The sequence below is a fragment of the Camponotus vicinus genome, unplaced genomic scaffold (assembly GCF_025532165.1).
Source record: "Camponotus vicinus isolate PSW18456_S1 unplaced genomic scaffold, iyCamVici1.0 SCAF_2, whole genome shotgun sequence".
NCBI lineage: Eukaryota > Metazoa > Arthropoda > Insecta > Hymenoptera > Formicidae > Camponotus > Camponotus vicinus.
Genome location: NW_028141956.1, coordinates 16341743 through 16369702, shown reverse-complemented (window position 1 = coordinate 16369702; position 27960 = coordinate 16341743). Strand labels below are relative to the sequence as shown.

At 36.1% G+C, this 27960-nt stretch overlaps 2 protein-coding genes across 8 annotated transcripts in view; one reads left to right on the top strand and one right to left on the bottom strand.

The window, feature by feature from the left end:
- The window catches only part of LOC145967325 (uncharacterized), a 363462-nt gene that overhangs the window by 107332 nt on the left and 228170 nt on the right, over positions 1–27960 (bottom strand). For all 7 annotated transcript variants that reach the window (XR_014437343.1, XR_014437341.1, XR_014437342.1 and 4 more), the window contains exons 2-4: positions 16447–16635; positions 14529–14692; positions 6109–6155 (exon numbers count right to left, since the gene is read on the bottom strand). Coding sequence is in view for 4 of the 7 variants with exons in the window: in XM_083092118.1 (XP_082948244.1) it covers positions 6109–6155; positions 14529–14692; positions 16447–16635 (400 nt within the window). In the remaining 3 variants the exon portion in view is untranslated. The remainder of the gene's footprint in view (positions 1–6108; positions 6156–14528; positions 14693–16446; positions 16636–27960) is intronic.
- LOC145966271 (uncharacterized) lies at positions 323–3448 on the top strand. Its single transcript, XM_083090248.1, has 6 exons — positions 323–743; positions 993–1467; positions 1527–1856; positions 2655–2917; positions 3005–3173; positions 3252–3448. Exons 2-6 carry the CDS (start codon positions 993–995, stop codon positions 3446–3448), a joined length of 1434 nt encoding a protein of 477 aa, XP_082946374.1. The 5' UTR covers positions 323–743.

Sequence of the window (27960 nt, the reverse complement as noted above, 5' to 3'; positions counted from 1 at the left end):
ACAGTAATACTAGAAAATGGGACGCTAATGGAAATAACTAAAATAAATATTCCTCCTGAAATGGATGAGAGGGCGATACAAATAAGTGGAACCACAATGAAAATAACAAAATCACTTTTTAAAAAGCCTTGTGATTCAAACATTTTGGAAATGTGGGAGGTAACTAGACGCCATGCTAAATTTATCACCTGTCCATTAATTTCAATACGTGGAAAATTTGTCACTTTTGATATCAGTGAGAATCAAGAAGAAAAAATATTTACAATGCCACTTCTTCATATTTAAAATAAAACTTAACAATAAAACTTTTTATAACTTTTTTTAAATTTTTAACAATAAAACTTTTAACAATAAAATTTTTCATATTTATAATAAAACTTTTAACAATAAAACTTTTTTGAATAAATACGCGGAACAAAATGGCAGCTATGCACACAGCGCCATTTCATGATGCCTCAACATTGCGGGATGGACTTAACCTCTAAAGCGTCACGTGTGTTACACGCCACTTTTCTTCCTTTGTATTCTTCTCTCGTAAAGAAAGTGATGTTAACAAAAAAATGTATTTATAATAAGAAAATATATATTTTGATTTATGTGCTCGTGTATGGTTGTGAGAAAAAAATATTAGTCCTTGAGAGTAATGCGTCAAACTGTATTTCTCACTAATCGTTCGTGCACCGGCAGCAGTGAGGTTAAGAACACAACTGATTTCAACAAAAGTGTATTAATTACTCAAAAAGGTATATATTTATGTCATTAAATACTAAAAGTGCATAGTTTTAGAAAAAATTAGCTGCAGCTCTCCGTTTATGAATATTTACTTATGTCTGCAATGTGTGACGAATCGATTCTAATCTTTATTGTTGTTTTCAATTATACAAGTATGTAACTTCGTTTTTTAAAAATAACGACAATTATTTGACTTGACTTTCGTGAAATATTTTTCTTTTCATAGTGTCACATGGTTTTCTCTTTCTCTCCCTGTTTAGATGGACGAATATCCGTATAAATTAATGGTTTTCCCAGAGGACAAGACTCAATTAATTAGTATCGAGATCGTTCCTTCACATTGGATCGTATGGAATGAAGTTGAAAAGATTCTGGAATGTTATTACATGTCAGGTTCACTGTTGAGTAAGAAAAGAAAAGACCTGCAGTCTTTGGTAAAACAAGGAGCACCACCAGACACTCAATGGCCAAAATACGAAGTAGAAATTAGAGGTAGAGCAAAATCCTACAAAGATGCTGAAATTGGACTAGAAAAGCTGGAAACCAAACAATATGCATATTCTACAGACGACGAAATTGCATGTCAAAAGAAAATGCTGCAAGAAAAGAAGTTTTATCAAATGAAAAAGTCTTCGATTGATATACCAATTATTGAAGAATCATTAAATTTCCACGTTGATCTAATAGAAAATGAAAAAGAAAATGCTATTGAGAATGTCGGTATTTACAAAAAAGGTAATTTTTTTCGTTTTCTGTTTTTTGCATTGCTTTAAAAAAAAAATTCCCAAATGTAGAATTGATTTTAGGACTTGATAAAAACTCGACTAAGAGTCTTTATGACGAAAAATATGAAAAGAAAAGGAAATGCCTGTCTCAACGGAGTGAAAAAAATAAAATGTCGATCCAACATTCTTTGCCCTTCGACGGTTCATGTAATTCTAATAATAGCAGTGATGAATCTATTAAATCTATAACTCAACACAAAATTAAAACAACTAGAAAAGGATCAAAGCATTCCTCCTCTCAAAAACTGCCTAATCATTCGTCGAAATCAAGAAGAGAGTCACGACGATCATCTTCTACCGAGCACTTATCGAGTCCAGATGAAAATGGGACTACAAATGGTAATAAAAGCTCACTAAAATTAAAAGAAAATAATCGACGTTCATTTATCTCAAAATCGCTCACATTTTCTTCTGAAGAAAGAAATCTCTCTGATAAGAACAGAGATACACATTTAGAACGATATCTCTCTTCACCATCTTTTTGTGATGTAACAGAATCTAAGCGGGAGAATGAAAAAAATGAAACAAACAAACCTAACGTCAGGAAACATTCATATTCGCCACTACACGATATAAATAAAAATGATATAAGTCGTCCTTTTAACTCTTCACGTCATATATACAATTCTAAATTTTCTGATAGCCGTCAGCTATCGAATTCTTACCAAACAAATGACAAAGAAAGTGTAGATGGAAATTATTCTTCGTTCTCTAGAAAACAATATATGAAAAAACAGAACTTGAAAAATGTCCAATCTAGCATAAATTCAAGAAAATTTTCGTCACCAAGTTTGAGTTGTAATAAAACAGATTCAATGTCTTCATCAAGTTCATTACATTCGTATAGATCTCAAGGATATTCACCGAGAGGAAATGAAAGTAGAGACAATATTTCTAAAAAATCACATAAAATTGGCTTGCCCAGGAAAAATTCTCAAAACACCATTACATCACAATCGACAGGAAAGACAGATTCTCGCTCATTACAATCCTCACAAAAGAAGTCTTTCTTGTGTACAATTTATGAACATGAGATGGAGTTTGAACAGAGTAATTTCATTAATTTTGTTCTTTATATATAAATCATTCAGAATTTATCGAGAATGAAAATTGAATTCTTAATTAATTATTTTTTAGGTTCATTAAAGGAAACTGTGTTAAAATGTTATGATTCTGTGTCCAAGCAAATATCTGATCTTAAAGGCCTCGTCGTTGATTGTAAAATTAAATTAAAAAATCTTCAATCTAAGATGGAAAATACTCCTTTCCAAGCAATGGAAGCATTAAATATAGTCGACGATGAAGATTCAGGACCTATTCAGTTACCTTGCGCAACAATGAACGATTTCGAAGAATTCAATGACTTGATTCGATTAAACACAGAATATCGCAATAAAATAGTGAGTAGTTGCTTATTCAGTTTGACCTCGAAATTATTGTATGAAATTAAAGCAATGAATTATATTTTTATTTCTTTTTATTTCAAGAAAATCAAGATTCTAAAGTCAGTAAATAAAAGACGATCTATGACTCGATGTCTGGGTGATATTATTCGACAATTTGTATCACCAAATGTAGGAAAATTATTAGTACCGGTGAAAGCAACACCTGGTAAAAAAGTTTTTAAAAATATGACAATTTATAATGTATTAGAAGGTATTTATTTTTTTCAATTTATAGAATTGTACATACTGACTTGATATATTTTATACGTTATTTTGTTATATATACTAGGAATTTATACCCATTCTTTCGGGTCTAATAATAAACCAATATCAACTCAAAAGTTCATAAAAGCTGTGCAAGGTGTCCTACATAATGCCAAAGATTGGAATGATGGTCGTAAGATCAAAGAAACAAATGAAAAAAGCGAAGAAGAAGAAACTGCAGAAGAGAGCAATACTGATTTCCAAGAAAGCGAAGGAGATTAACAATGAACGTTGCCAAAATTTCAGTTAGAAAAAATTATTTTTTAATTTTATGTTTCAGTTGTCTTCCGTTGAATTGATTATTCCGTCCTCAGTTCCGTCTTCAGTTGAATTGATTATTATGATTATAATTAAGAAAAGTTTTTTTATCTTATAAAGAAATTATTTTATTTTTATTTGCATTTTTATTTTATAAAGAAATTATTTTATTTTTATTTGCAAGATATAATATACTTTATTATTAAATTTTTCTGTTCTTATAACAAAAATATGTTTTAAAAAATATAAAAAATAAGAATAATAATAATATTAATAATAATTAAATAATAATTAAAAATTTCTAAATTAAAAAAAAGTCTAAAAAAATGTTATTTAGATTTAAAAGTTTCCATTAATTTTTCATTGATTTATATTTAACAAGTCTAGAAAAATGTGATAAGCATTATCTAAAGAACAAATCATTGTTGTTACAATATTGTGAGAATTCTTTCATTTTTAGTACAAAATACTATATAATAAGTATATCTATAACATTTTGTAAGGTTTAATAAGAAAAAATTTTGAAAATAAATCATTTTACTCCTTAAGTTGACAACGTTAACAATAAATATTTTTATTTAATTGCGGAGAAAATGCATAACTCCTGCAAGAAGTCCACGCTTACCCGACTCGGACCTGATCCCTATCCCGATGAAGTCTTAGTCAGGTAAACCTGTTAAGTTTTTGATCGGGAAGCTGCGTGACGCTGAGATAAGGTCATCATTGGTTGAACATTATCATGTCCCGATGTTCAGATCGGGTTTGCCCATTGCTTTCCCGATGTAAATCGAACGAAATTTCTACTCGGGTATAGAAACTAATACTCATCTTTACATTATTCTATATCCGCTATTCTTATCCAATCGATAAAATTTCCATTCGTGCGAATATCAAATTTGCATAGAAAGCTTCTCTACATCCTTTTTCGTCACGATAAGTAGATCTGTAAATAATTTTATCACTCGTGACGATGGTTAAGAGGCTTAAGAGCTACGGGACAACTACAAGTCAAGCTATCGAGGGATTTCGATCTTCTCTCGGCTTGAAAATTACAAAGTACCCGTTCTACGAGCACGATCGGCATTATCCGATTTGTATAAGGGATGAGACGCGGGACAACAATGTTGTTCGAGCGATTCCAGCTGCAGCTGTTTGTTAATGTTGGCGATCGGTTATCCGCAAAGGCGCGTGGCGAGATTTTCGTACATTCTCGCATAACGATGAATACGGGCGCACCGAGAAAGGAAGAAAGGTATCGTCCGCTTATGGTCGTCCCCATTGTTAGATCATTTAGATATATTTCATTGGTAAGGACGTGCACACAAAGCATCCTCTCTTGAAAATCGCGTCCGCCTTCATGTATATACACGCCACGGGAATGTATGAGTCATACAAAGCTCTACGATCGATGCATTAAATAACCTCCTACTGCATTGAAATCTCTGTTGTACTTCGTTCTGCTTTGATAAGCTTCAGTATGGTTTTCTCAATCTATTATAGAGTTACTCTGTGTTCTCGTAAAACGATGTATCTATATATTACGAGTGTCGATATATCAAAAGGAAGAATCGTAAGGACTCTGTGCTTATAAAATGATCTTATCGTTTATTACTTTATAAATATAATTTATGGAAGTTTCATGGGGAGAGAGAAAGTCGATACTGCGAATATAATATACGAGACGCGCAATATACGATTGAAACTTTTCACGAGATTATACAGGGGGTAGACAAAATAATGTGAACACCTCAAAAATAAATACTGCATTTGTTTATCAATAAGATATTGGGCCACCATTTACCTTTAATATAACTTCAATTCTCCTTGGAATAGAATCATACAATTTTTGAATAGTCTCCAACGAAATATTGTCCCATTCTTCTATTAAATAATACAATTTTTCAAAACATGTGTTCAACATTCTTCTATTAAATAATACAATTTTTCAAAAAATTTCTTCTATTAAATATTCTTTTATTAAAAATTCTTCTATTAAAAATTTGTTCTATTAAATAATATAATTTTTCAAAAAATGTGTAACGCAACCATGCACAAGCTAGAAAAGTTCAATCTTGATTTGAACGCATCAAAATGAACTTTAATATCTTCTCTGACCAGCACAATTACTCGATTTAAATATCATCGAACCACTATGGGCAGTTTTGGAAAAGAGAGTGAGAAGCAGATTCCCTCCTCCAACATCTTTAAAGCAATTGACAGATATTTTGATAAAATAATGGGACAATATTCCACTGAAGACTATTCAAAAATTGTATGGTTCTTTTCCAAGGAAAATTGAAGCTGTATTAAAGGCAAATAATAGCCCAACACGTTATTAATAAACAAATATAGAGTATTTTTCAAGTGTTCACATTATTTTGTCTACCCCCTGTAAATACCATTAAATGGCAGTGCTTGTTATTACAATTGTACAAGTTAATAATTATTAGAATGAATGACTAACAGCCACGCTCGCGAAACACAGCGCATACTTGTAAATTCGCGTACGCGTCCTAATTTCGCCTCGCGAATGAACAACGCGACGGAGAGAGGCTCGAGTTTTCCCCTTGTGCCTCTTAAATCTTAAGCAGGGAGACAAATGAAGCTGCGAATATGCGACTTACCGTTAGGCGGGAACTCGTAGAAGAACGCAGATCTCGGGCTCAGACAACTGGAACAGAAGAAAATTACGGTTAAAATATGCTGACAATTAAAGGGACGACGCCGCTTGGCAGACCGCCCGGCGTCTGCGCGCACTTCTACTTCGCTTTTGTGTCTTCTTGCTTTTTGCCCGCGACGACATTTCTACGCGTGGGAACGCGTGATTTTCCGGTCATAAACACGGTCGCATCAAAGTTACGAGTATCGATATTAAGCGTAATAGAGTGACTAGTCTCGCTGGGATTTAACATCCTTTGATATATGAAATTGATCGACCGGGGCGCGCATTTCGATACTATTATGCGTCGTTAATGAATTTACTAGTGTTTGCCAAGTTAATTTCAATTTAATTAGTACGTGTTATAGCGGTACAATTTGGCTTCTCGTCCGAGTTTAATGCAGTCATTTGTATGATGCACAAAATAGCGTTATTTAAAGTAAATTGCTCGCGAAGTAAAGGATCTTTTAAAGGATTATCTTCTACGAAGACAAGCGATGGAGAAATAAAGGTAATTATTTAAGGAAATTAATAATTAATAATAAAATTTTAAAATTAATAAAATTATTTAAGGAAATTACTTAATTCTGATATATCTTTTGTTGTTTTAAAATCATTGTCATCTTTGAAGAAGAATCCGAGTAGAGTGTTGAAGACAGTTTTTGCGAATATAATTTATATGAAAAGCGCAAAGAGATCGAAAATTTCAATTTTTTTAAATAATACATCGCGACTTGATAATGAAAAACAAAGATTATTCTGTTTTATGCATTCAGACGTGATCTCCCCACGGGCAACAGATTAATATACTGATATGGTCAAAGGTAGCGTTCTATTATATGTGCGGCTTAACAAATGCGTAATTCTGTCGGACAAAATTGTGGAATTATTACATCATTAATATAGTTTCCCGTGGCGACATACGCGGTTTCCATGACCATACGTTATCCAATGAATGATCGCGTAATTCCCTTTTTTTTTCACCTACATCTCGTTCTATATAGACTATTGCGAAACAAGAGATCAAAGTGATTTGCAACATGGAACAGTATTTAATTGGGTAACAATTACAATCACTCGACAACCCATCTGTATATCGACAATCCGTTTTCGAAATGCAAATGTGTGTTTGTTCAAAATCCTGTGAAAATACAAAGAAACAAGTGAAGCGAGAGATAAAGAGAAAGACACAATAGGATGCATTTATTAATGCTTTAATATCGATTTACCAATCAATCAATTTTATCCTATTTCAAAGAGAAGTATAGACGATTCAAATAAATTATAGAAATGTTTATTTAAAATGATTTAGAGTTATTCTCCGAGATTTGAATGAGGAATTAAAATATTTCCATAATACAGCGATAAAAAGGGAAAGTATACGGAAATCCCGATATACATCTCGGGACACGTGAAGCTATCGTACCTTCGTAAATAATGGTATTCGCCAAAGTATTCCAAGTATCTTCTGTCCAAGAGCGATCGATCTCTTACGGTGGATCACGTCGGAATGCGCGCGCGATTTCTAATCAACGTCAAGGATCCAAGAAGCGCAAGCTAATAGTCTTATTGGCTGATCTCGTTGATCTCGATTCTATCGAGGCCACAAAGCAAACCGTCGTCGAGGAAGTCGAGAAATGTGAACCGGGCATAAACACACATACACGCGTGTTCAATCGGCGATGGCAGCAGAATGGCCCGCGGGAACGGCCAAGGGGTCGACAGGGTTCACGTGCCAGAGAATCGGTAATAGAGATAGCGCGTCGTTGTCTCAATGTGTCCTGATACACCACGCCGTAATACTAACCGCATACTAATAGGATCCTTTGACGAAAAGCTAACATCTCGACGGGTAAACCGCCGCGCGCGTTGCAATTCCGGTCGACGGCCACTCCCGGCCAAGGCGGCCTCTCTTCCTCTGTATCCACTATAGTCCACTATCCCGAATCGATTACCTCGAGTGGCCCTTTCTCCTCGATGGATTCGTAATAGATTCTACTCTGGCAGGGTAATACAAACGAAGAATATCCGGTGCGTCCAAGGATCGATATGATCAACATTAACAGCTGTACGCATAATGTTTATTTCGTAAAAAATTAAAGGCTTTTTACAATTGGATTACTAAAGGGGGAAAGAAGCATACGAGGGAAAGAAGCAAAAATTGTCGTCCCTTGAACGACAATTGAATGTCGAAAAAGTTAAGTTTACGAGACTTTCAGATCCAAAGAAATCCAACATTTATTTAGTCGGTACCTAAGCGTCGTAAAATCGATTACGTCTGTCACGGTTCGAATGTACGACTGTATTGGACTTGCTTTCTCGTTAAACTTACAACATCTAGACGGAAGGAGTGATTGCTTCTTTCTTAGGTAACGACGAATCTAGCTGTGTGCCAAGTAGCAATCGATTTAGGGTTGTTAAGAGTCATGATTACCGCGACGAGTAGGCGTCGGAAGAGCCGTGCTCCGTGTGGTACGACATAAATGGATGGTGGAACGTTACCGTCACTCGCGCGGGGAATCCTGATGAAGCTGCGGGATCGAAGTCAGCTGACGTAACGTAGTCTTTCGCATGCGAGAGACGCTCTATCGTATATGTTTCATACGCGATTGAAAAGAAACATAAAAAAAAACACGAGGATCTTCTCGTGTTTTTAATCTGTTAGCTGCCACTCGAGTATGTAAATTTTTTCGATTCAGCACGAGTCGTTTTGTTGTTTCTCGCTCTCCTTGTACACTTGAATCTTTCAGGTTAAACATTAAAAAATATACAAGATGACGGAATGACTACAGCGCGTTTTTTTCTCGAGGAAATTAAAGATGTGTTGCAATAAAATACTTTCGAAACTTTTTGAAATCTTATTAAGATTATTACAATTGATTATTATATTATCGTGACATTTTTTTATTCTTTTTAATACTTTTCAACTCAAAAGTAATATCAACAAGTTGAAATATTAATATAAAATGTTCAATAAACCGTTAAATAATAAATCAATGTTGAAATGTATTTAAGAAATCGATTGCTGTATTTTTGTACTTGTTACGATGTTATAATAACTTTGTGTGTGTGATTATTGTATTCCATAAGCTATTTCAAAATTTGAAGCAGTTGAAGATGTAAAAAAGTTTCAAATAAATCCCGTATTTTATTTTAAAATAATGTTTTACAATTTTTTCTGCAAAAAAGGTATACGAAAAATTTAATTTTACGTGCGTAAAATATGAACAATGGTATCAAACTAAATTGCAAACTAAATTTAATGTTTTTATGAAGACACGTCTGCGTTTGATACCGAATACCCAGTGTGCAGTTGACGAGAAGGGCATAGAAACGGCACGTATCCGGTTCGCTGCATTAACGTGATTCCAGTATAATCACGCGCGATACATTTGTAATAATGAATGAATTTACGAGAGAATAGCAGTTTCCGTCGTTATTCATAAGCACACGTTCCTCGTTGAAATTTCAATAAAGTCCGTTATTTTTGTTTGATAAAAATAATCGGGCATTTCTCATAAAACGTACGTTGCCCGCAAAATCTACATTTAATATTACGAGATTACATAACGATTAATAATTGTATTCCTTTCACGCATAAAGAGCGATAAATATGTATCTAGCTTTAACGCTATTTAAGGTGCTATCTACATGGCGCTTGATAATGATAAAAGAATCACATTTATAATGATATAAACTGGTTACGAATGTAATTTTCATTTAATAATATCGAAATAATGTATATTATAGCCAAAGGATTTACATTAAAATGACAACCTTGTCTTTTATTAAAATGTAACATTTATTTAAGCCTGCTGACTTTATAACGATCAAAGTAATTTTCCATATGCATTTTATATATGGTCTCAATATATTAATAACAATCGGCTTCGCAAAGACAATAAAATATTCGAGTAATTAGGACGAGCGCAGGATTCAAATCCACTGCTCTCCCTGAAATCCTGTGTTCGGCGCCGTATAAATACACACCTGCGCGAAATCACGTGTATGAGGAGCAACGACGTGGTGATTCGACAGCTTTATCCGATAAAGAGGAAGGGGGAGAGAGAAAGAGAGAGTCGAATGGATCGAAAAATCTGTTTTGTCCCAACAGGGATCGCGCGATCGATCGAAACGCGCGGTCAACAATTGTAGACGACCGAATGCCGGAGTATGGAAGGACTAAACTGCGATTATACGCGGAATGACGGGCGCGAGGTCGAGAGATTCGCAGCGCGGATAATAATCGAGCCGCGCGCATTTCGGCGCGCGCGATGCAACGCGATGCAACGCGAAGCGAAGTGACGCGACGCGCCGACGAGTCGATGGGATTACCTTGCCAGGCCGTCGACACGACAAAACCGACCATCGGCCGTGGCTGTCAACACGTCAGTCAGGCTTTACTTTGCCGCGTTATTGTCCGTTTATTAATTTATGACCACGATCCGTGCGATTGTTTATAGCGCGAATGTTCCGACGTCTATTTTCGCGAATACGACGAGCGTGCGGCTAAGCCGTTCAATCTGTCGTAGCGCCCGGAGTCGCGATTAATTTTCTCTATTATAAATTATTCCCGGCTCCATAAATATATTGAACGTACGAAATAACTCGGTTCGGTGTAACTAATGGAAAACTGAATAAAATACCGGATTAAGTCTGAAAAAAAATATAAATAAAAATGTCGACACGTACGCTTAAAAAATCCGCTTAAAAAATATTTTTTACGCGTACGAATCGACACGTTATGCGTAAATGAATATTCAAGGGGGGGATATAATAAAAAAGCGCGCGTCCGAAAAACCGGACGGTGTATTACATTATGATAATGACGTATTCACGCGAATACCCTCGGTGGGAAGACGCGACGCGGCCGGCCAGTCCGGTTCGGTCGGTTGCATCATCGGCGGGTAATCGTTAAACGCATCATCGACCGTGTGACAAACGGCCGGCCATGTGCACAACCGCGTATAATTAATGCACGCGATCCATTCGTCAATCGGACGCGATATCCATCTCCGCGTTGCTAATGAATTCCGCGATCATCGTCTCGCCGCTTCGACGCGCGTCCCGACGACGGGCACGATGGATCCTCTCGCTCGCACCAGGATCAAAGCGAGTTGCATGCAAGATCGGTGCGGAGGATATCGCTATCCCAGGATCTCCCTTCCATGGGAAAGATCCCACAGAGGAGATATTTATTATTGCGAAACAGTGGAAGAAAACCTAGTCACGCGAGTGAGAAAAATGCGAGAAACTTTACAAATTGTTTCATCCCTTTATTCATCTTCTTATATCATCCTTTTAGAATATCAGGAGTATATATTGCATTTATTCCATCATTTATAATATTGAGAGAATATTTTTACATCTTCATATTTGAAATATTTAAAATTCTCGTAATGTGTGTATTTAAAAAAAAAATTGTTTATTAACGCGAAAGTAGATGAAATAGAGGTTCGCAAAATTCTGATCCTAGTATTACGCGGAAAGAAAAGCAAAAGGCAGATTGTTTGACATTTACAGTAGAAGAATTGTTATCAATTGCAGTGAATCTATTAGAAATTGTTTCCATCACGAGTCTGGTTGTAACGTGGAACATAAAGGCGAAAGATGTACCTCATCGACTATTTTTCAATGTTTTTCGCGCAATCTGCCATGTAACGATACCACGGCAGTACATGCTTTATAGTACCGCGATAAATTACCGCGGAGTCGGTAATTATTTTGGCGTATGTGGGCAACGGAGACCGCGTTCTCTCGGCTCGTTGCATTAACGTGCCGAGCGTTGCGATGATATTTATGAGCCCATTAAAAATCCCCGCCTAATGTCCTTCGGAACATAGATATTTTTGCAAGAAAATAAGTTTCCCCAACGATACGCAATAAAGATACGATATTGGATTCGTGTACCGATGTTAATTCCTTCGCTCATCACTGCAAAATTATTGTTATTTTCGTCCCATTCTCATGTCTTGGTTATAAAGTGTTTTGTGATAAGAAGAACAATTAGTAATATATATATAATAATAATAGTAATAAAAAATAGAATATATAATTGAATTAAGATTAATGATTAATGATAATAAACAATTAAAATTAATGATAATAAACTATTACATCGATTAAAATAGAAAATAGAAACATAATCATATTAATTTTTAAATTTCCTTATTCTCATTAATTTTAAATATTTGGATTGGATGACTATTGATTTACTTCCACAGCTATATCATCATTATTACTATCATTTTTTATTTTGTACATTGTATTTCTCAATCTTCCTATTTAAGAGAGCAATAGAAGAGCGCTATTTTCGATTCTCGTTATTTACAGAACGCCAATTAAATCCACGAAAAGCTTCGTTCGATTGATCGTTATTTCCAAACAATTAATTTTATGGTCGCCGCAAATTAGTGCCATTATTAGATTGAGCAATAATTTTGTACTAGCTTGTCAATATATCCATATAATATTCTATAGTTACATGCATCTCAAAATTTTGAATCGGTACGAAAAATAAACATTTCTCTTTCATTGAATTATAATTAAAAATATGGATAAAAATTTGTCTTTTTAATTTACAATAACAAAGTTACAATTACAGCAATTCCATGAAGAAGAAATTTATGATTTTTTTAAAAAAGGATCCGGTGCATTCGATTCAGATTCTACGTCGTTACGAAGCCGAGTCACAGTACCAAGAACGCGAATATGATCTGTGTGAAAGCGTACTCATTCGCAAAGCGTGCTCATCGTGGCAACGAGAAGGGCGAGAGAGTAGTTTCAGTTGGACTTAGGCATCGTGCTTATTGGCGCATGCACGAAAACAGTCGATGCCCATGGCGCGATAATGGAATTTAATAATGCGATATGCCTTCTCTCTCTTTCTCTCTCCTATCTTGGTGCCTTTCTCATTCCCTTTTCGTCTTTCAGTTTCTCCTGCTAGCAACGATGCGGCGCGGCATCGTCGAGCAAGTACACGAGAATGCCGGGCCAAACGTGCTCACTGCCTCGGTTCGTCGGTTAATTAGCCATTAAATATCAAGCAGCCGGCGCGAGACTGCACGCAGATGGTATTTCGGATCAGTTAGAGCAGTTAGCAATGGGCAATTACGGATAATAAACAGACTGTGCGACTGCGGCAGCGAGCAGCATCGTGTTATGCGAACGGTCCGGAAAGCCGAGTAGCGTTTGTACTGTGCAGAGGTGCGTAAAAATGGGACCATTAAATACAAAGGCTCTCCAACGTGTTTGAAATTCTGATGTCTTTTCTTTAAATCCTTTCTCTCTGCTGCTGTATAAACAGGGAGTTAATAGCAGAGTAAATTGATGTAAAAATTGAAAACTTGCAAATTCTAAAGTTAGAAGATTACAAATTATAAAAGTTCAAAATTCGAAGAAAAGCGGCTCGGGAACAAAATATTTATTTCACGTTGATAGATCGATTCTAATTGGTGAGATTAAGTCTAATTTGAATTTGATATCCGTGCTGTCCATTTGAAGCAACATGTCATATCCCCCTTTTCATACAAATTGAATATTAAGCGCTCGATAAGAACGTTCGCGCTTCATAAACACGGAATTCGATATTCTATATGATACATTTACGATAAAACGGTTTTTATTTGTTTCGAGGGAGGATTAATTAATCGACATGTCAAAATTTTAGGATTAACTGGATCAACCATTAGCATTAATATTTCATTATTCCCGCGCATTATATACGCGCGTGTTATCTGACTATCCAAATCGAATCGTCATATGCGAAAATCCTCCTGTTTTCTCGTATTTGCAGTGTTCGATAAATATATTCAATGTCGGGCATCACTGACGCGATTCGAGCAAGTAATGGATTTTGCCGCGTTAATCTTCTCTTGTACAATAAATAATGTTCAAATATAATATAGTAATAGCTACTATTTTTTTATTTTATTAATAATTTAATTTATATGTGTATAAACTTGTAAAAATAAATGAAAATATTAAATTTTGAAATTTTAGAAAGAAATTTCAAGATGCAAACTCTGTCTGATTAGTTTCGACTTATTCTACTAATTTTTCTGATCGCTAAATTATTATTATGCCTAATCACTGTATTATTCTTTATAATTCCATTACTAATTTTCTATTTGCTCAATTTAATCCTTTAATACGCGCATGCATTCACCCAAAAAAAGGAAAGAAGGAACGCGAGAGAGAGAGAGAGAGAGAGAGAGATAATAACAATTTTTTTATATGTCTATATATATTATATATATATTTTATTTTATTTATGTCATTTTCTTAGTTTTAAAAATGTTTTTTACTATCTATTTGAGCCAGATCATATTTGCGGACAAACTATTGCAATATCATATACAGATATCAACATGTATTTCTTCTTACCTTTGGTAGGTTGGCTGAGGTCCACCTGATGTCACGGCACTAGTCGTGTTTTGTGTGGCGAGTGCGAGCTTCTGCTGTCGATGCTGGAGCATCTGTCTGCTGAAGACACCGTATCCGAAGCCATAGATTTCATCCTCCTCCTTGTCGCTGAGGCAGCTCGAGGGCTGCACAAAAATGGAGAACGTTCGCTCTTTTCCACTATCTTATACAGAGCGGCGGGTTTTGCTTGCGAAGCAGTACGGGACTACCACTTACGTCGTAAGTAGGAAAAGCCTCGGGGGTAGTATTAAGAACTCGTTACAGTGAAGGCAACGTTGTTGTGCCGCGAAATTTTGTGAGAAAAGAGATCGTAGATGGACTTGGGGGTCAGTCTAATCATGTCTTTTGAGATGATAAATCCCACCACTCTCCCAGGAAAAAAATCTTCCAATTATATAGAATGTTTTTTATACGTAATGATAAATCCGTATCAAATTTTGATTTCGTTATAGATTATTAATTATTATTTTGTGTGTATGTATTATATTTTTATAGTATTATAGTGTCTTCGTATAAGATTCGAGAAATATATAATATAAGGAATTTTTAGCCTTTATTTAATTTACGTAAAATTTATATTAGTAGGACCTTTGATTTAAAATTTAGCGCTGCGTTAAAATCTTTGATTTTAAAAATCCAAAATTGTAAAAAAGTTAATTTGAATCAAATTTTAATAAGACAAAATCGGCGCAAGATTTGATAAAAAATTTTATCGATAGTAAGTTTTCTAAGAGTGCCTTGATAATTGTAACCATACGCTTTAAAAAATAATAGTGATTTATTTTTGTAATCAAAATCATTTTTTTTAATATTGTTAATTTAACATTAATTTTTATAACATATAATTAAATATTTACGAAATTGTTTTTACGTTATATTTTTAACCATATAAAACTTTAATAATGTGCAAACTATAAAAATATATCGAAAGACATAGAAACTTAAACGATATACGATCAACTAATTGATTTAACAATCGTTTTCACGTTTAATCCAGACGTGATATTTCAGAAAGCGAGTGAGTTTTATTAATTTTCCAAATTGACACGCTATCGATCTTCGAAGAAGCATGACCTTAATCGTCAATCGATTGCTTGCGCTTGAAAACTCGATTAGACGCGGAGAAAGTCTGGGGTAACGAACAATAACCGATTTAAGCTGGGATCGATAGAGTCTACATGGTTAATCGCCTTAAAGCACTTTAGGAAGTTACTTATGAAGGAGCCACGAGCCCACAAATGTAAAGTGTTTGAACTTCTAATTCTTCGCTAAATCTCTCTTTTATTGAGCATTCAAATATATAAAAAGATGCTTCTTGCGGAAAAATATGTGACGATATTTAAAATGTTTTAATAAATTTAATAATTAGAGTTTTAATAAATTTAATAATTAGAGATTTGGCTTAAAATGTTTTCTAAATCTAATACCTGCGATTCATATAATCTTTCAATTATCAATTGCGTGCTATCATTAATTATTATTTTAATTTAAATATTCGATGTTAATATTCTTTTGCAAAAACTGTTAACACGCCACTTTAGCGTCATAAATACGTTCGTATTTCATCGAACACAAGCGATTGTCTACGTCTGACAATTTTCCTCGTAACAAAATTGTATCTATCCATCAGAAAGAGGCACAAGTGCTTGTATCGAATCAACTGGACGTGTTCCTCTCGCGAATTCTGTCCCTTCGAAAGCAATTTGGCGAAGTGTCAGGGGAATAGAGTAATAAGAAGAAATCGTGTGGCGGTAGACAAGCCACTACACACTGTATGTCATCCTTTAACCGCATTATGCTGCCCGCGAAAGCAATAAAAAGGGAATTGACGGAGTGGGAAGGGCGGCAAATAAAAGCGAATATGAGGAATTTTGCTTACCGAGTACTTCCCGGGCACGTAAATGGGCTGTGAATGACTGGTGGTGAGCTGAGTGTTGGGCATTCTGGCAGAAGCGTTTGTTTCTCGCCGGCGTAACTCCTCGAGCGGTTCCAAAACATCTCCGTAATGTGTTCTGAAGAGATCCGCGTACCTCGAAGCGAGTCCCTCCAAGTATCCCCTCTCACCCTCCTGAAAAAAGCAATATCAACACCGTTAGGACCTGGAATAGAAAACAAATGCAATAACGCGATATACGTAACTTATATACGTAAACATGTGTATTTTGCAGATATGTCGTTTGCCATACAGAAAGATCAGTCACATTGTCACAGTTAATTAATTATGCGGCACGCAATTAATTGTATCTTGCATCATTTATAAAGTACGGAAATATTCATTATCGCGGTCAATCATACGCGATATGTTGACAGGGCGATGTATTGTACAATCAAGGGATGCGATAGAGTACAGTAGATTTGCAAAGTGATTTTTCAAATATATGATAAATTATTTCGCCAATTTTTGTAAACGAAATCATGTAGAAAAATGAGAACAATTAAATTATACATTTTTTTCGAGCATATTCGGTGCAATGTTGAAAATCAATTATGTGTGCTTAAACAGATTTGTACAAAATATGTTGTAATAAATTCCTTCTCTTCGTGAATTAATAAATAAATGTAAATTTTCACAATACAACCGTCACATAAAATCAATTTTCGTTGAAAACAGGAAACATATTTTACAGATTAGATTAATTATTCAGTTATTTGTTAATGAAGGCTGACAAAAGCACGGAATTTTGTGATATACTGCAAATAATAACCAACAATACATGTTGTCTGATTAAATTGAATCACTGGTTAAACTGATATAACTTTTCGAAATAGTCGGATACACATATAACACGTCTAAACGAAAAGTCTATGTTTTGTTATCTAGGATTGTGTGGAAAGTTATTAATATATGCGCGAATGAAATGTTTTTCTGCTTTTCAAATATAATAACAACTATGTATTAAATTTGCTTTCTTTACCAGCGCTATCGCATCTTTCTCATTTGGATAAAATAAAATTCATGTTTATTTCTATACTTACTTTTAGGACAAAAAAACAAAAAAAATTGCAAAAAATAACATGCTCCTGTAAAAAGCACATTTTTATATGAATACAGTCATTGCACACATTTATGTATCAATTTCGACGATGTTACATTAAAGCTGTTTCTACTTGGTCAAGCAAACTAATATTCCCAGGAAAAATCTTCGCACGTAAAAGTATATGTGTGTGTATGTGAGTGTGTGTGTGTGTGTATATGTATGTATGTATGTATGTATATATGTATATATACATTCTGTTTTTCCAAATCGTACCAGGCCAACGTGCCGACGCGGGTGGTATATGATTCAACAAGGTGGCGCAAGGGCGGACGTGAGGAGAAAAAAAACCCAAACGTCGGACTTATACGATCTCGGAGAACGAGAAAGAACACGGACAAGGAGAACTAGGCAGAAGCCGGAGGTAAGGATCACCGTACGACGAAGGTTGGGTGTCACATTAATATTTCAGGATTTCACTTCCGCCGACTCTCGATTCGACTCTCAGACTCGTAGTAACCGTGAAAGGGCTGTGTCCTTTCCTTTTATAGCTACGAGGAGGAGGCGGAATATAGAGAGGAGAGGGGTCAAGAAAACGCTTTGTCTGGCGCGAGTCGCCTCCTATTTACACTTTAAGCGTCTCCATCCATCCGCTCCCGCTGTCGCTTCCGCTCGCGCTGGTTGCCGACAAACGATATTCCGCGGTTATCGCGAGCGATCGTCTCCCGGATTTAAATGCCATTTGTAAATATTCCCTCGCGGCTGTGAGTGAAATACACGGGAATTATGCCCGACGCAAAGAAGCGGTTCATCTTCTGCGCGCTCCAATTTCGTGAAAGGCGCCGACAATTTTTCGTACCGTGCAGCTTCGCGACAAAGTGTGCGATGCATTTAAGTCCTTGAGAAAGAAAGAGGAAATCTCTTTTCTTCCTTTTTATAATAATAATATTAATGCAATATCAACAATATTCGTAGTAAAATTACATTTATTAATAATAATAGCGAAAGTGTTTAGAGTAAATAACAAAGCAGTTATATTCTTATGATTAATTATGCGAAATCAGCTGATAAACTGTGAAACAAATGTTTATTGATTTATTTTTGTTTCTAAAAATTCATTTAGTAATTTATCTTTTTAAGACATGACGTCTTTTCGTTGTTCGCAACACGATAAAGGAAAAATGGAATGTGCGTACAAAAAACGCACTTGCGTGACTAATTCTTTCGGATTCGCGACGTACGGCACATTCCGACTATCTCATATCCGTTTTGCACAATTATACACAGCTGTCGCCAAATGCGCGGCGCTCCATCCGTGAAAAGAATTCACGACACGTGTACACGTCGCATTTTCCTGTATTATAGTAACGACAGAGTAAATTGTATGAAAAAAGTATTCAAACCGATTCATATTGAATGTATGATGTGCGTGTAAAGCATGCGACTGAAATAAAATCAAATTCATATTCAAATAACGAGTTTGATATCTCGTTTTTTTTGTGACGTTACAGGATTTTTCAGATTAGTATTTTTCATGTATTTTATGTAGTAACAATATATATTGATGACAAATTTATAATTAGAGACCATCAGATTTAAAAAAAAAAGAATATATATATATATATATTTTTTTTTATTAATGAAATCATTATACAAATTATTATAAAAATAGACAAAATTAATTATCATGATTTTTCTAATGATGGATATGATACCGAAATTTTATAAAAAATATCTATTGGTCAAAAGAAGAATATTCATAACTGTAAATATAAAACCTGCTCAAGTTCTCAACATTTCTCTTAATACTCTTGCAAATAATTAGTCAATTTATTAAAATCTATTTTATACCAATCAGTCTATAGCGAAGACACGTGACACGTAATATGCATCGGTACGCAAGATATTCAATGAATCGACAGTAATATAAAGTCATCAATTGCAAAACGTCAAACATCAAGATTTTCATTACGATATAATCTATTCCAACGGCGATGCCATTTGTGGGGGTGGGTTAGGGAAGACATTAAGGCGAGTGTCGGAGACGCGCGAAGGATGAAACGAACGGAACGAGTCGTCGTTCCGCCATCTCCTTCCCTCCCTCCCTCCCTCTCTCCCTGCTTCCCCTTAACGTGCCCGTTCCCTCGTGCCCCTTTATCGATAATCCGCGAGTATTAATTAGAATTCCAATCTTCCGATTTAATACGATGTTCCCCGCCACTCTGCACTTTCCTCCGCAGTTCTTGTTCCAGCACTTCTTCCTTTCACTCACTCTCTCTCTCTTCCTCTCTCTCTCTCCCCTCCTACCCCCACTCTAATTTCTGTCCTCCGCCCCATCATTTCCCTTCGGGGGCTTAACGGTCAAACTGAAACTTTCAAATTGAGAGCGCATAAAGCGAGCGAATTTTGCACGCGCGGGCACGACTCTTTGGAACTTTATTGCATCGTAAATTAAAATTTCATCCGTGAAGGGATAATCGAGGAGTGATTAAAGCGTTCATTTTATCAAGAGCCGCTTGGCGAAACGTCCGCCGAATGTCTCCGCGGTCGACACAAAACTCTTTTCTGCCTTCGTTTTCATATCCCATCAAAAACTTATTCGATCGTTTATTCTCTTGCTCAGAAAACAATCTTTAAAGAGCTGCTAAATATTTTTTATTATAAAGAATTTAACGATTGATAAAAAAACGCGAAATGTGTCCATCATCATAAAATGTAGAGATCATTTTGTGCCGTAAATTCATGCGGATTCGCTTTTAATGTAAATAAATGAGAGAATAAATAAATAAACAAAATAAATGCATTTAAACAAATATCAACGCGAACACGCTTTTATTATTATACGACCTTTCGTTTCAATTTTTCAAGCTGCAAAAAAAAAAGATCTATTTTTTGTACTATATAATTAGAAAATATAGAATTAAAAATACTGAAATGAGGAGGGGGAGACGATGACGACATAATTGCAGTGACAGAATGCGCCATTTTTAACGAGCACCGGGCTTCAGTAATTAACCGGGTTTTATAAAAGACAATAAGATCTCTTACAGACGGCAAAAACACTTGGCGCGCAGGTTTTTCTGCACGATCTAAGTACCCCGTCTCGTGGTAAGAGTTAATTCTTCCTGCTACCATTCTTTACCTGAGAGCCATTTCATTCTAACGAGCTAGCAGCAGTACAACATTGCCAGTTGACCCGACTCGACATTGCACGGACATCCGTCGAGCAACGACGACCGCCCCCTCGGCGGCTCGATGACAAGGCGCGCACCGTAATTATGTTTCGCCCTTCGTCATGGATTTTCCGTCAAACTGCATGATACATACACATTGTCTAGAAAATTTTACGAATAATGCAGACACGTTTGGCATGATACAAGACGCTGTTTCGTTATTATGGCACCTATGTATCCTTTATCGTCCATAAAAACGTGTCTTGATCAAATGGACATTAATTACAGTCATGCAAAAAAAAAAAGAGAAAAATCTTGAGAAAAAAAGAAAGAAATTGAATGTATGTTAACGTGTGCCGAACGAGCATTTCCGCAATATTTTCCACACTATAGTGTAATTGCTACCACGTATTCGCACATTAAAATTTTTCACGAAGCATCGTCAACGAGATTTTATATTACGCGGAAATGGACGAAGCGAAAAATGTGTTTCGGTAACATGGTTAGCGGAAAAAAGAACTTTTCCGCATGAAAATCTATCTCGACTATAAAAAGAATTACGGCGAATTGACAAATAAGTAGCGTACTTGGAGTTAACAATAGTTGATGTTCAAAATTTTTCGTTGCATTGTGGGAATCGTTATTCAACGATCGCTGGAAACCGAATGCGATTCTCAAAAAGAAGATCGCAAAAGTCGAAAGTGGACTTTGGTTATTTTTTTTCATCTATCGTGTTCGCTTCCGCTCGCGGCGAATTCGCGATTCTCTCCGTTAACTTTCGTATCGCGTTCTTTCTCCTCCGTCAGAATTCAAAGTGGTCAGCGATGCGCGCGCGATCCGTCTCTCGCTCAAGAAGATAAAGCCCGGTAACGGATAAAAAAGTAAAGGAGCGGATCGAAAAATCAAGCGCGTCCGCGTCGGTTCTCATATTTCCTTTGAAGTAGGCAAACCCACTTTCAGAGTGTTAACATTGCCGAGCGGCACAACTTTCCGGAAAATTATTTTACTCGGGGCAAAGGCAATCCCTATTGACTCGTTGCGATCGCTTCGACGAGGATGCGGGATGAGAAGGAACGAGAAAGGGGAAAGGAGAGGATGAGAAGTAGTGAAGGAGAACGAAAGAAATAGGGGGGAGGGAGAAGCGGTCGAACTGAGATAGAAGAGCGGAAGAAAATTGAAAAGTCAAGAAGCTTCCCCTTCTCCGACGTGCTCGTGGAGTTTAACCGCGTACTGCAAGACGAGCTTTACTCTTTCCTGCACTACTTCTTCTTTTTATATCAGTCTATTTATCCACCTATACCTTCAGTTTTCCTCCTTTTTCTCTATCTCTCGGATCGTTCTCTTCGCGATAATCTCTCTCTCTTTCTTTGTCCTTTTACATCTCATCTCACGCGACCGGATCGTCGCGGATACGCTTTCCTCTCGTCGATCCACTCGGCAAAGTTCATCGGCAGTTACTTATCGATGTGATTGCAAACCAAGTGTCGTGTAACAACGTTTCCTCCCGTGAACTTTTCGATGAAAATAGCACTCGTCGAAATTATATCGCCCTCCATATCTGTAAAACTGAACGCAGAGTACGAGGAACTTTGAATACAAAGTATTGAATATAAAATATTCACCGTCGTGCAGTAGCCATTCCATCACTGACTGTTCTCGTGGCAAAATGGCATTCGTAAGCATTCACTGTGAGAGCGAGCCATTTTTCGTAGAGACGCATATCGATTTCGCATACGAACGACGCTTCTCGCCCGCTTAAAATCCGAGGCGCGAAGTAGACGGCGTTTTACGATAATTGGGCGAAACGTGGGAGCCTCTCCGCTACTCTTCCTGCCGGAATTATTTTCGGGTGGTTCCTTCAACGGGCGTTGCACCCGCCATTAGCGGAGTGCGGCCCAAGCAGCCGTCGACGTATTCATTTCCTCACCCTCATTATTTACATATACTTCATTTACTCGCTTTCGCACCCTTCCACCACCGCGCCAGCCCGTCATCGACGAAATGTAATCCACGAAAAGCCGAGCGGACCGGCAATCGAGATCTTCTCGCGCCAGACGTTTTCCAGATTAAAGCCTGATCGAGGACCCGGTTGATGGCGAAGAGCAAAATCACGTACTTTTGTTGTTGAACGATCGCACGGCTAAAAGCGGCGTGTCAGAAGATGGACTTGCTCGTTAAAAACGTGCGCTTGCTTGTCTTCAAGATTATTGTTTTCTCCTTTTTCGTATTCTTTTATTTATTCCTCATAGATGTATACTTTTTATACAATGGCTGACAAATGCATATGCATACATATCTTTTAGTTCGATACATTACAATTTATAAATGCGTAACAAGTATTCTAGTGAAATAGTAAATATTCAATGTTGGATTAAATAAAATTTTAATTATTGAGGAATTATTTATAAAAAAATTAATATTTTATTGATAAAAAAATCAAAAGTGACAATAATGTTTTATTATTTATCTACTGTATACGTGACTCGTAATATTGGTAACAATAATAAATGCAGAGGAAAAATATAATATAGAGCACAAGTATCTCTCTCATCGATAAATCGCAAATGATTTCGTAAACGATTAAATTAAAGAAAAACAGTTTTCGCATTTTAGAAAATAACAGAATAGTGCAAGTAATTCTTGATGCAAATGCGCGAGGAGAGCTTGTCGGAATCAGGCTGTTGGGTTCGATAGGGCAAGCACTCCATGTTGTTTCGGTGCCGCGGCGAGGCGAGGAAGGAAGAGAGAAACGGAATGACGGGGGAGGATAGAAGCGCTAAGAGGTAAAGGTCGGCGAGTAATGCGCAGCAGACTGGTCCACGAGTGGCGCGGTGTAGTGGGTGGTTGGTATTTCGTCCCTTTTCAGACTCGACGAAAGCCTCAACGTCAGGATTTCGGCGTCAGGCTTAAGAGCTGCCGCCTTAATCTCCGCTCGCCCGGCCAGTCCTCTATATACCGCAATCCCCCCATCGTCTTTCCCCGCGGCTTACTCCTTTTCAGGCTCTCATCCTTCTCGCGATGGCTGCCGTCAACTTCGCCGTGGCTGTCTTCCGCCACGGCAAAGCACGTCGCGGCAAAAGCTCCGAAGCTTCTTCCTTTCTCGACTTTTATTTTGACCGTAGGACCATGGAATGTTTACGGAACCCGGAAGTTAACGGCGGCTAAGAGCAAAGACCGAGGCCACGTCTTCGGAGGTGGTTTCGGGATTCTTTCGCAAGAGAAGATTGTGTGGGAAGAGGCGCGTGTGAGTCGCTCGAAATGCTCTTTTCCGCCAGCTCGAATTTTGAGACGTTGTTTTTGTCAACATCATAATTTAGCTAACATCTGTTTCCTTAGAAAATTCATCTTGATCGTGTTTTACATGCATACTTTTACCGCGAAATGTTGAATTATTTTCCTTTTCGCGAAATTTAAAATTTTTCTTTTTTGCATTATGTATCTACATGTGCGAATTTATAAATGATGCTGCACACATGTTAAATATGAAGATAAAAATTCGTATAATTATTTAATAATAGTCAGATTTTCTGTGAAACAGCTGATTTTAAAAAAATCAATTGCGAATGTTTCAAGAGATGTTGATAATTTCTTTGCACGAAATTCTAAATTTCTCGTTTGTGTTACATATCTATATATGTTTGCAAATTTGTAAAGGACGCTGCACCTGTTAAATAAATGAGGATAAAACTTTGTGCAATTATTAATGTTTAATAATAATCAGACTTTCCGTGAAACATGTATTTAAAAAAAAATCAACTCTGCGCTTTCTCGAGAAAGCCGTAAATCACAAAGTGCGTGGCTTTGCTTGTAAAAATTATCCTCAAATCCCTCAGCGACACGACCGGCGAGTTACCCGGCATTCAGACAAGCGTTCGTCGAAGATCTCGACGCCCTGATCCTGCGGGAATCCTCCATCCACGCCGACGCACACATACACGTACACGTACGGCACCCTTGGTTCGCCATGACACACCGGAACAGAGTCGGCGTCACTAAATTTTAATCACAAAAATGCATTGCGCATTGTGCCAACCGTCGGCGGCTCCGAGAACGAGGGGATGGTGGACGACGCTTGTTGTCGGCAAATGGATATATCGCGGGGGTAAAAAGCACAGGGTGCGAAAGGATGGCCCCGACGTTCGAGTGGAAGCGACTGGAAGAAACGAGAGCAACGGAGACGCCACGAGGAGGCGACAAAAAGAAAAACGTCAATGCAGATAGAGAGGAGGACGCGGCGCGACGATGGAAAGAAGGACGAGGAACGGAGGACGAAGAACAGTGCATGCGGGAGTGGATTGTAGCATTGTTAAGTGCACGAACGCGGCCCTGAAAAAGAGCGCTATTGTCGGTTTAGCGCTCTTGGCGCACGTTTCTCGCCGGACTTTGCGCGGAAAAATTCTGTCCTCTTCTATCTCTTCTTCATAGTCGCTTTGCGCACCCCTTCGGATCCGCTTCTGCTTCCTCTCTGTTCGATTTGCGCGAAACTTCCGGCAACTGTAAATTCCTTGACACCCTCGCCAAGCGCGACCGCTCGCCTCGCTTATCATGATATTAATGCGAGCTAAAAGCTACGTCGGAAACGTGCACAAGATTGTGGTACATCCGCGTCTTTTTACACCGTCCTGTGTATCTCTTTCTATTCTTAGAAAACAAAAACATGTTTTTTATTATGACTATTCTTTATATTTGGTGCGAATATCAGAAAATAATAATATATTATACACAGAAAAAAAGGATTTTCATTCTTGTTTTGAAAGTATATTTAGTTTTAACATGGAAATTTTGAAATGAGATTATATTGTGTTAATTAAAGAAAAATATAATTGCTTGAATAATTGCTTACTTAAATGAAGCCATTTTATACAGGTCAATCAAGAAAAAAAATATATTTTTATGATTTAAGATTTAATTTTCTTGAATGGAAAAGAAACAATGTTAGGTAGAAAATAACATTTTTAAATCAAAGATTATAATTTTCTTAAAGTAGAATTAAATAATTATATATTCTTGAGATAATAATTACAATATTAAAATAAGACTATAATATTGTTGAAATTTAAAATTATTAAATTCTTCTAAGAAGATTATAAATTGTTGCGTATATACGAAACAATGAACGCGTTAGTTTAAGTATATAAGTTTTGATTTGACACTTATTTTTTTTCTGTGTATGTTGATGTAATAACAGCAATAAAAAGATCCGTCACATATATGCACCTGTTTGTAATAAACGCTTCATATTTTCAAAAAATTTTAATTTTTTTCTTTCTTATCATAGAAACTCATCTGTAGTGTTTTAGATCCAAATTATATTAAAAATTAATCTTTGTATATAATTAAAACTTTCGTAATGATTATTTTATTGTCATCGATATATAACGCACAATAAGCATAATGCTTGGAAATGTACAATTTACATCCTTCTCTTATTTTTATTTTTCTGTTCTTTTATTTCTTGAAATTCTCTCGTCAAATACAAAATTGGTTGTTGTCATGTTTGACGCAAAAATAGCTAACTATGATTATACTGATATTGCTTGACATGCAAACATTCGTGAAAAGCGCTGTAAAAATTAATTTCTCTCGCTTTTACGCTTATTTCGAACCGATAGAAAAATGGTGGGAAATGTAAATTTGTCTAATGGTGAAATTCGCTTAATGGTAAGTTTTATTCTAATCTTTATTTTTGATAATTATTAATTTAAAATGTATATAATTTCTTTTTAGAGCACTCTTTAATCAGAGAAAATTTTTGAAAGTAAATGTATAATCTTATTTCTTTTTTTGACATTTTTTCTTGATTTATTCTTTTTGCATTTTCTATCAAGTAAAAATCACTATAAGTTTCACAGATATGTTTTCTTTATATCTCATAATTGTCACACAATACATTTCATACTGAAATATTTAATTATTTAAATTATGCAATTTTATGATCCCTTTTGAGAAAAGCAGACAAATAAAAAATAAAAACAGATTTTAATAGAGATTTGCCTGAAGCCCCAAGCCTCAAGATTGAATGACAAGTATAAAATCTTTCCGTTGTTGCGAATGCAACTTGTGCGGAAATAAGCCTCGAGGCGTTCTGAGTATTAGCCGTACAAGTCCGCTCATTTCCGGCCGTAATCACTGAAGTAACGCTAGACCCTCATCACATCTGGAAGTAGATATATTTCATTTATTTTCAAAGGCCGACCCTTTGAGCAATCTCTGTGGCTTGCGGCTACTGGATCGTCTCATCCACCACGGTTGGTTTTCACTCGACTGTCGGTATATGCTTGAATTACGAGCGGTACAGAGGCGGCGCAAAGAGCAAAAGGGACAAGATTTGAATTGCTAAAATACCTTTTCTGGCCAATAAACCGTGATGCCTCTGCAAATTTTTATATACGGAAGGAAGAAGATACGCGTAATACGGAATATTTGTGTCAAAACTCATTGCTGAATCTACGTTATTCTTTATTTTAAAAGCAGAGCAGGTCTTTTTAATATCGAATTTAATATTAAATTGCCTAGCATTTCTTTTACTTTTTTTAAAAATATATCTATATTGTATACTATATTTCTTCAGTCTCTTTCCGTAAATGCTATTGCGTTGAGCTGTTTTCTCGTGTGGCTTTTGCGTTGGCATTGATTTGTACCTTATGGTGTATTGGAAACGATGGAACCAAGTATTTTAAAACAATGATCATTATCTTATTGTTGGGCTTGAATTAATGGTATGGAATGAATAACTATAAGCATAGCATCGACAAAGGCAATTCACGACAATGGTACCATCAAACGATGATACAAAACGCAACATCGACACGAACAACACGCGTGCGCCTCTATTGTGCATTTATTGCATACTGTTCATTCAGTTGAGCGTTGCAAGCGCCGTAATTGCTAATACGTCGTGCCAATACGTCGATCATTTAATTTGTTCTATTCACGCAATCTGACATAATTTTAAAAAATTTCAAAAATTGAAGCAAAAATAAGAAACAATATATAAAAATAATCAGTTAGTTCGAAGAAGAAAAGAGCAGAGAATTATAAAAAAAAAAATCTCCATAAAATAATCAAACTATTTTAACGAATCATTATTAATGATTTTTTATGATTTTTATTTCCGTTGTATTATTCATGTTATAGAAGCTTCATTTTCAAAATATAGTTGTATTTAATCAAACGTCGCTGCGCAAAACGTCTATCTTGCACGTTGTAACATTTTCTTAACGTTCGGAAAATATATCACGTCAC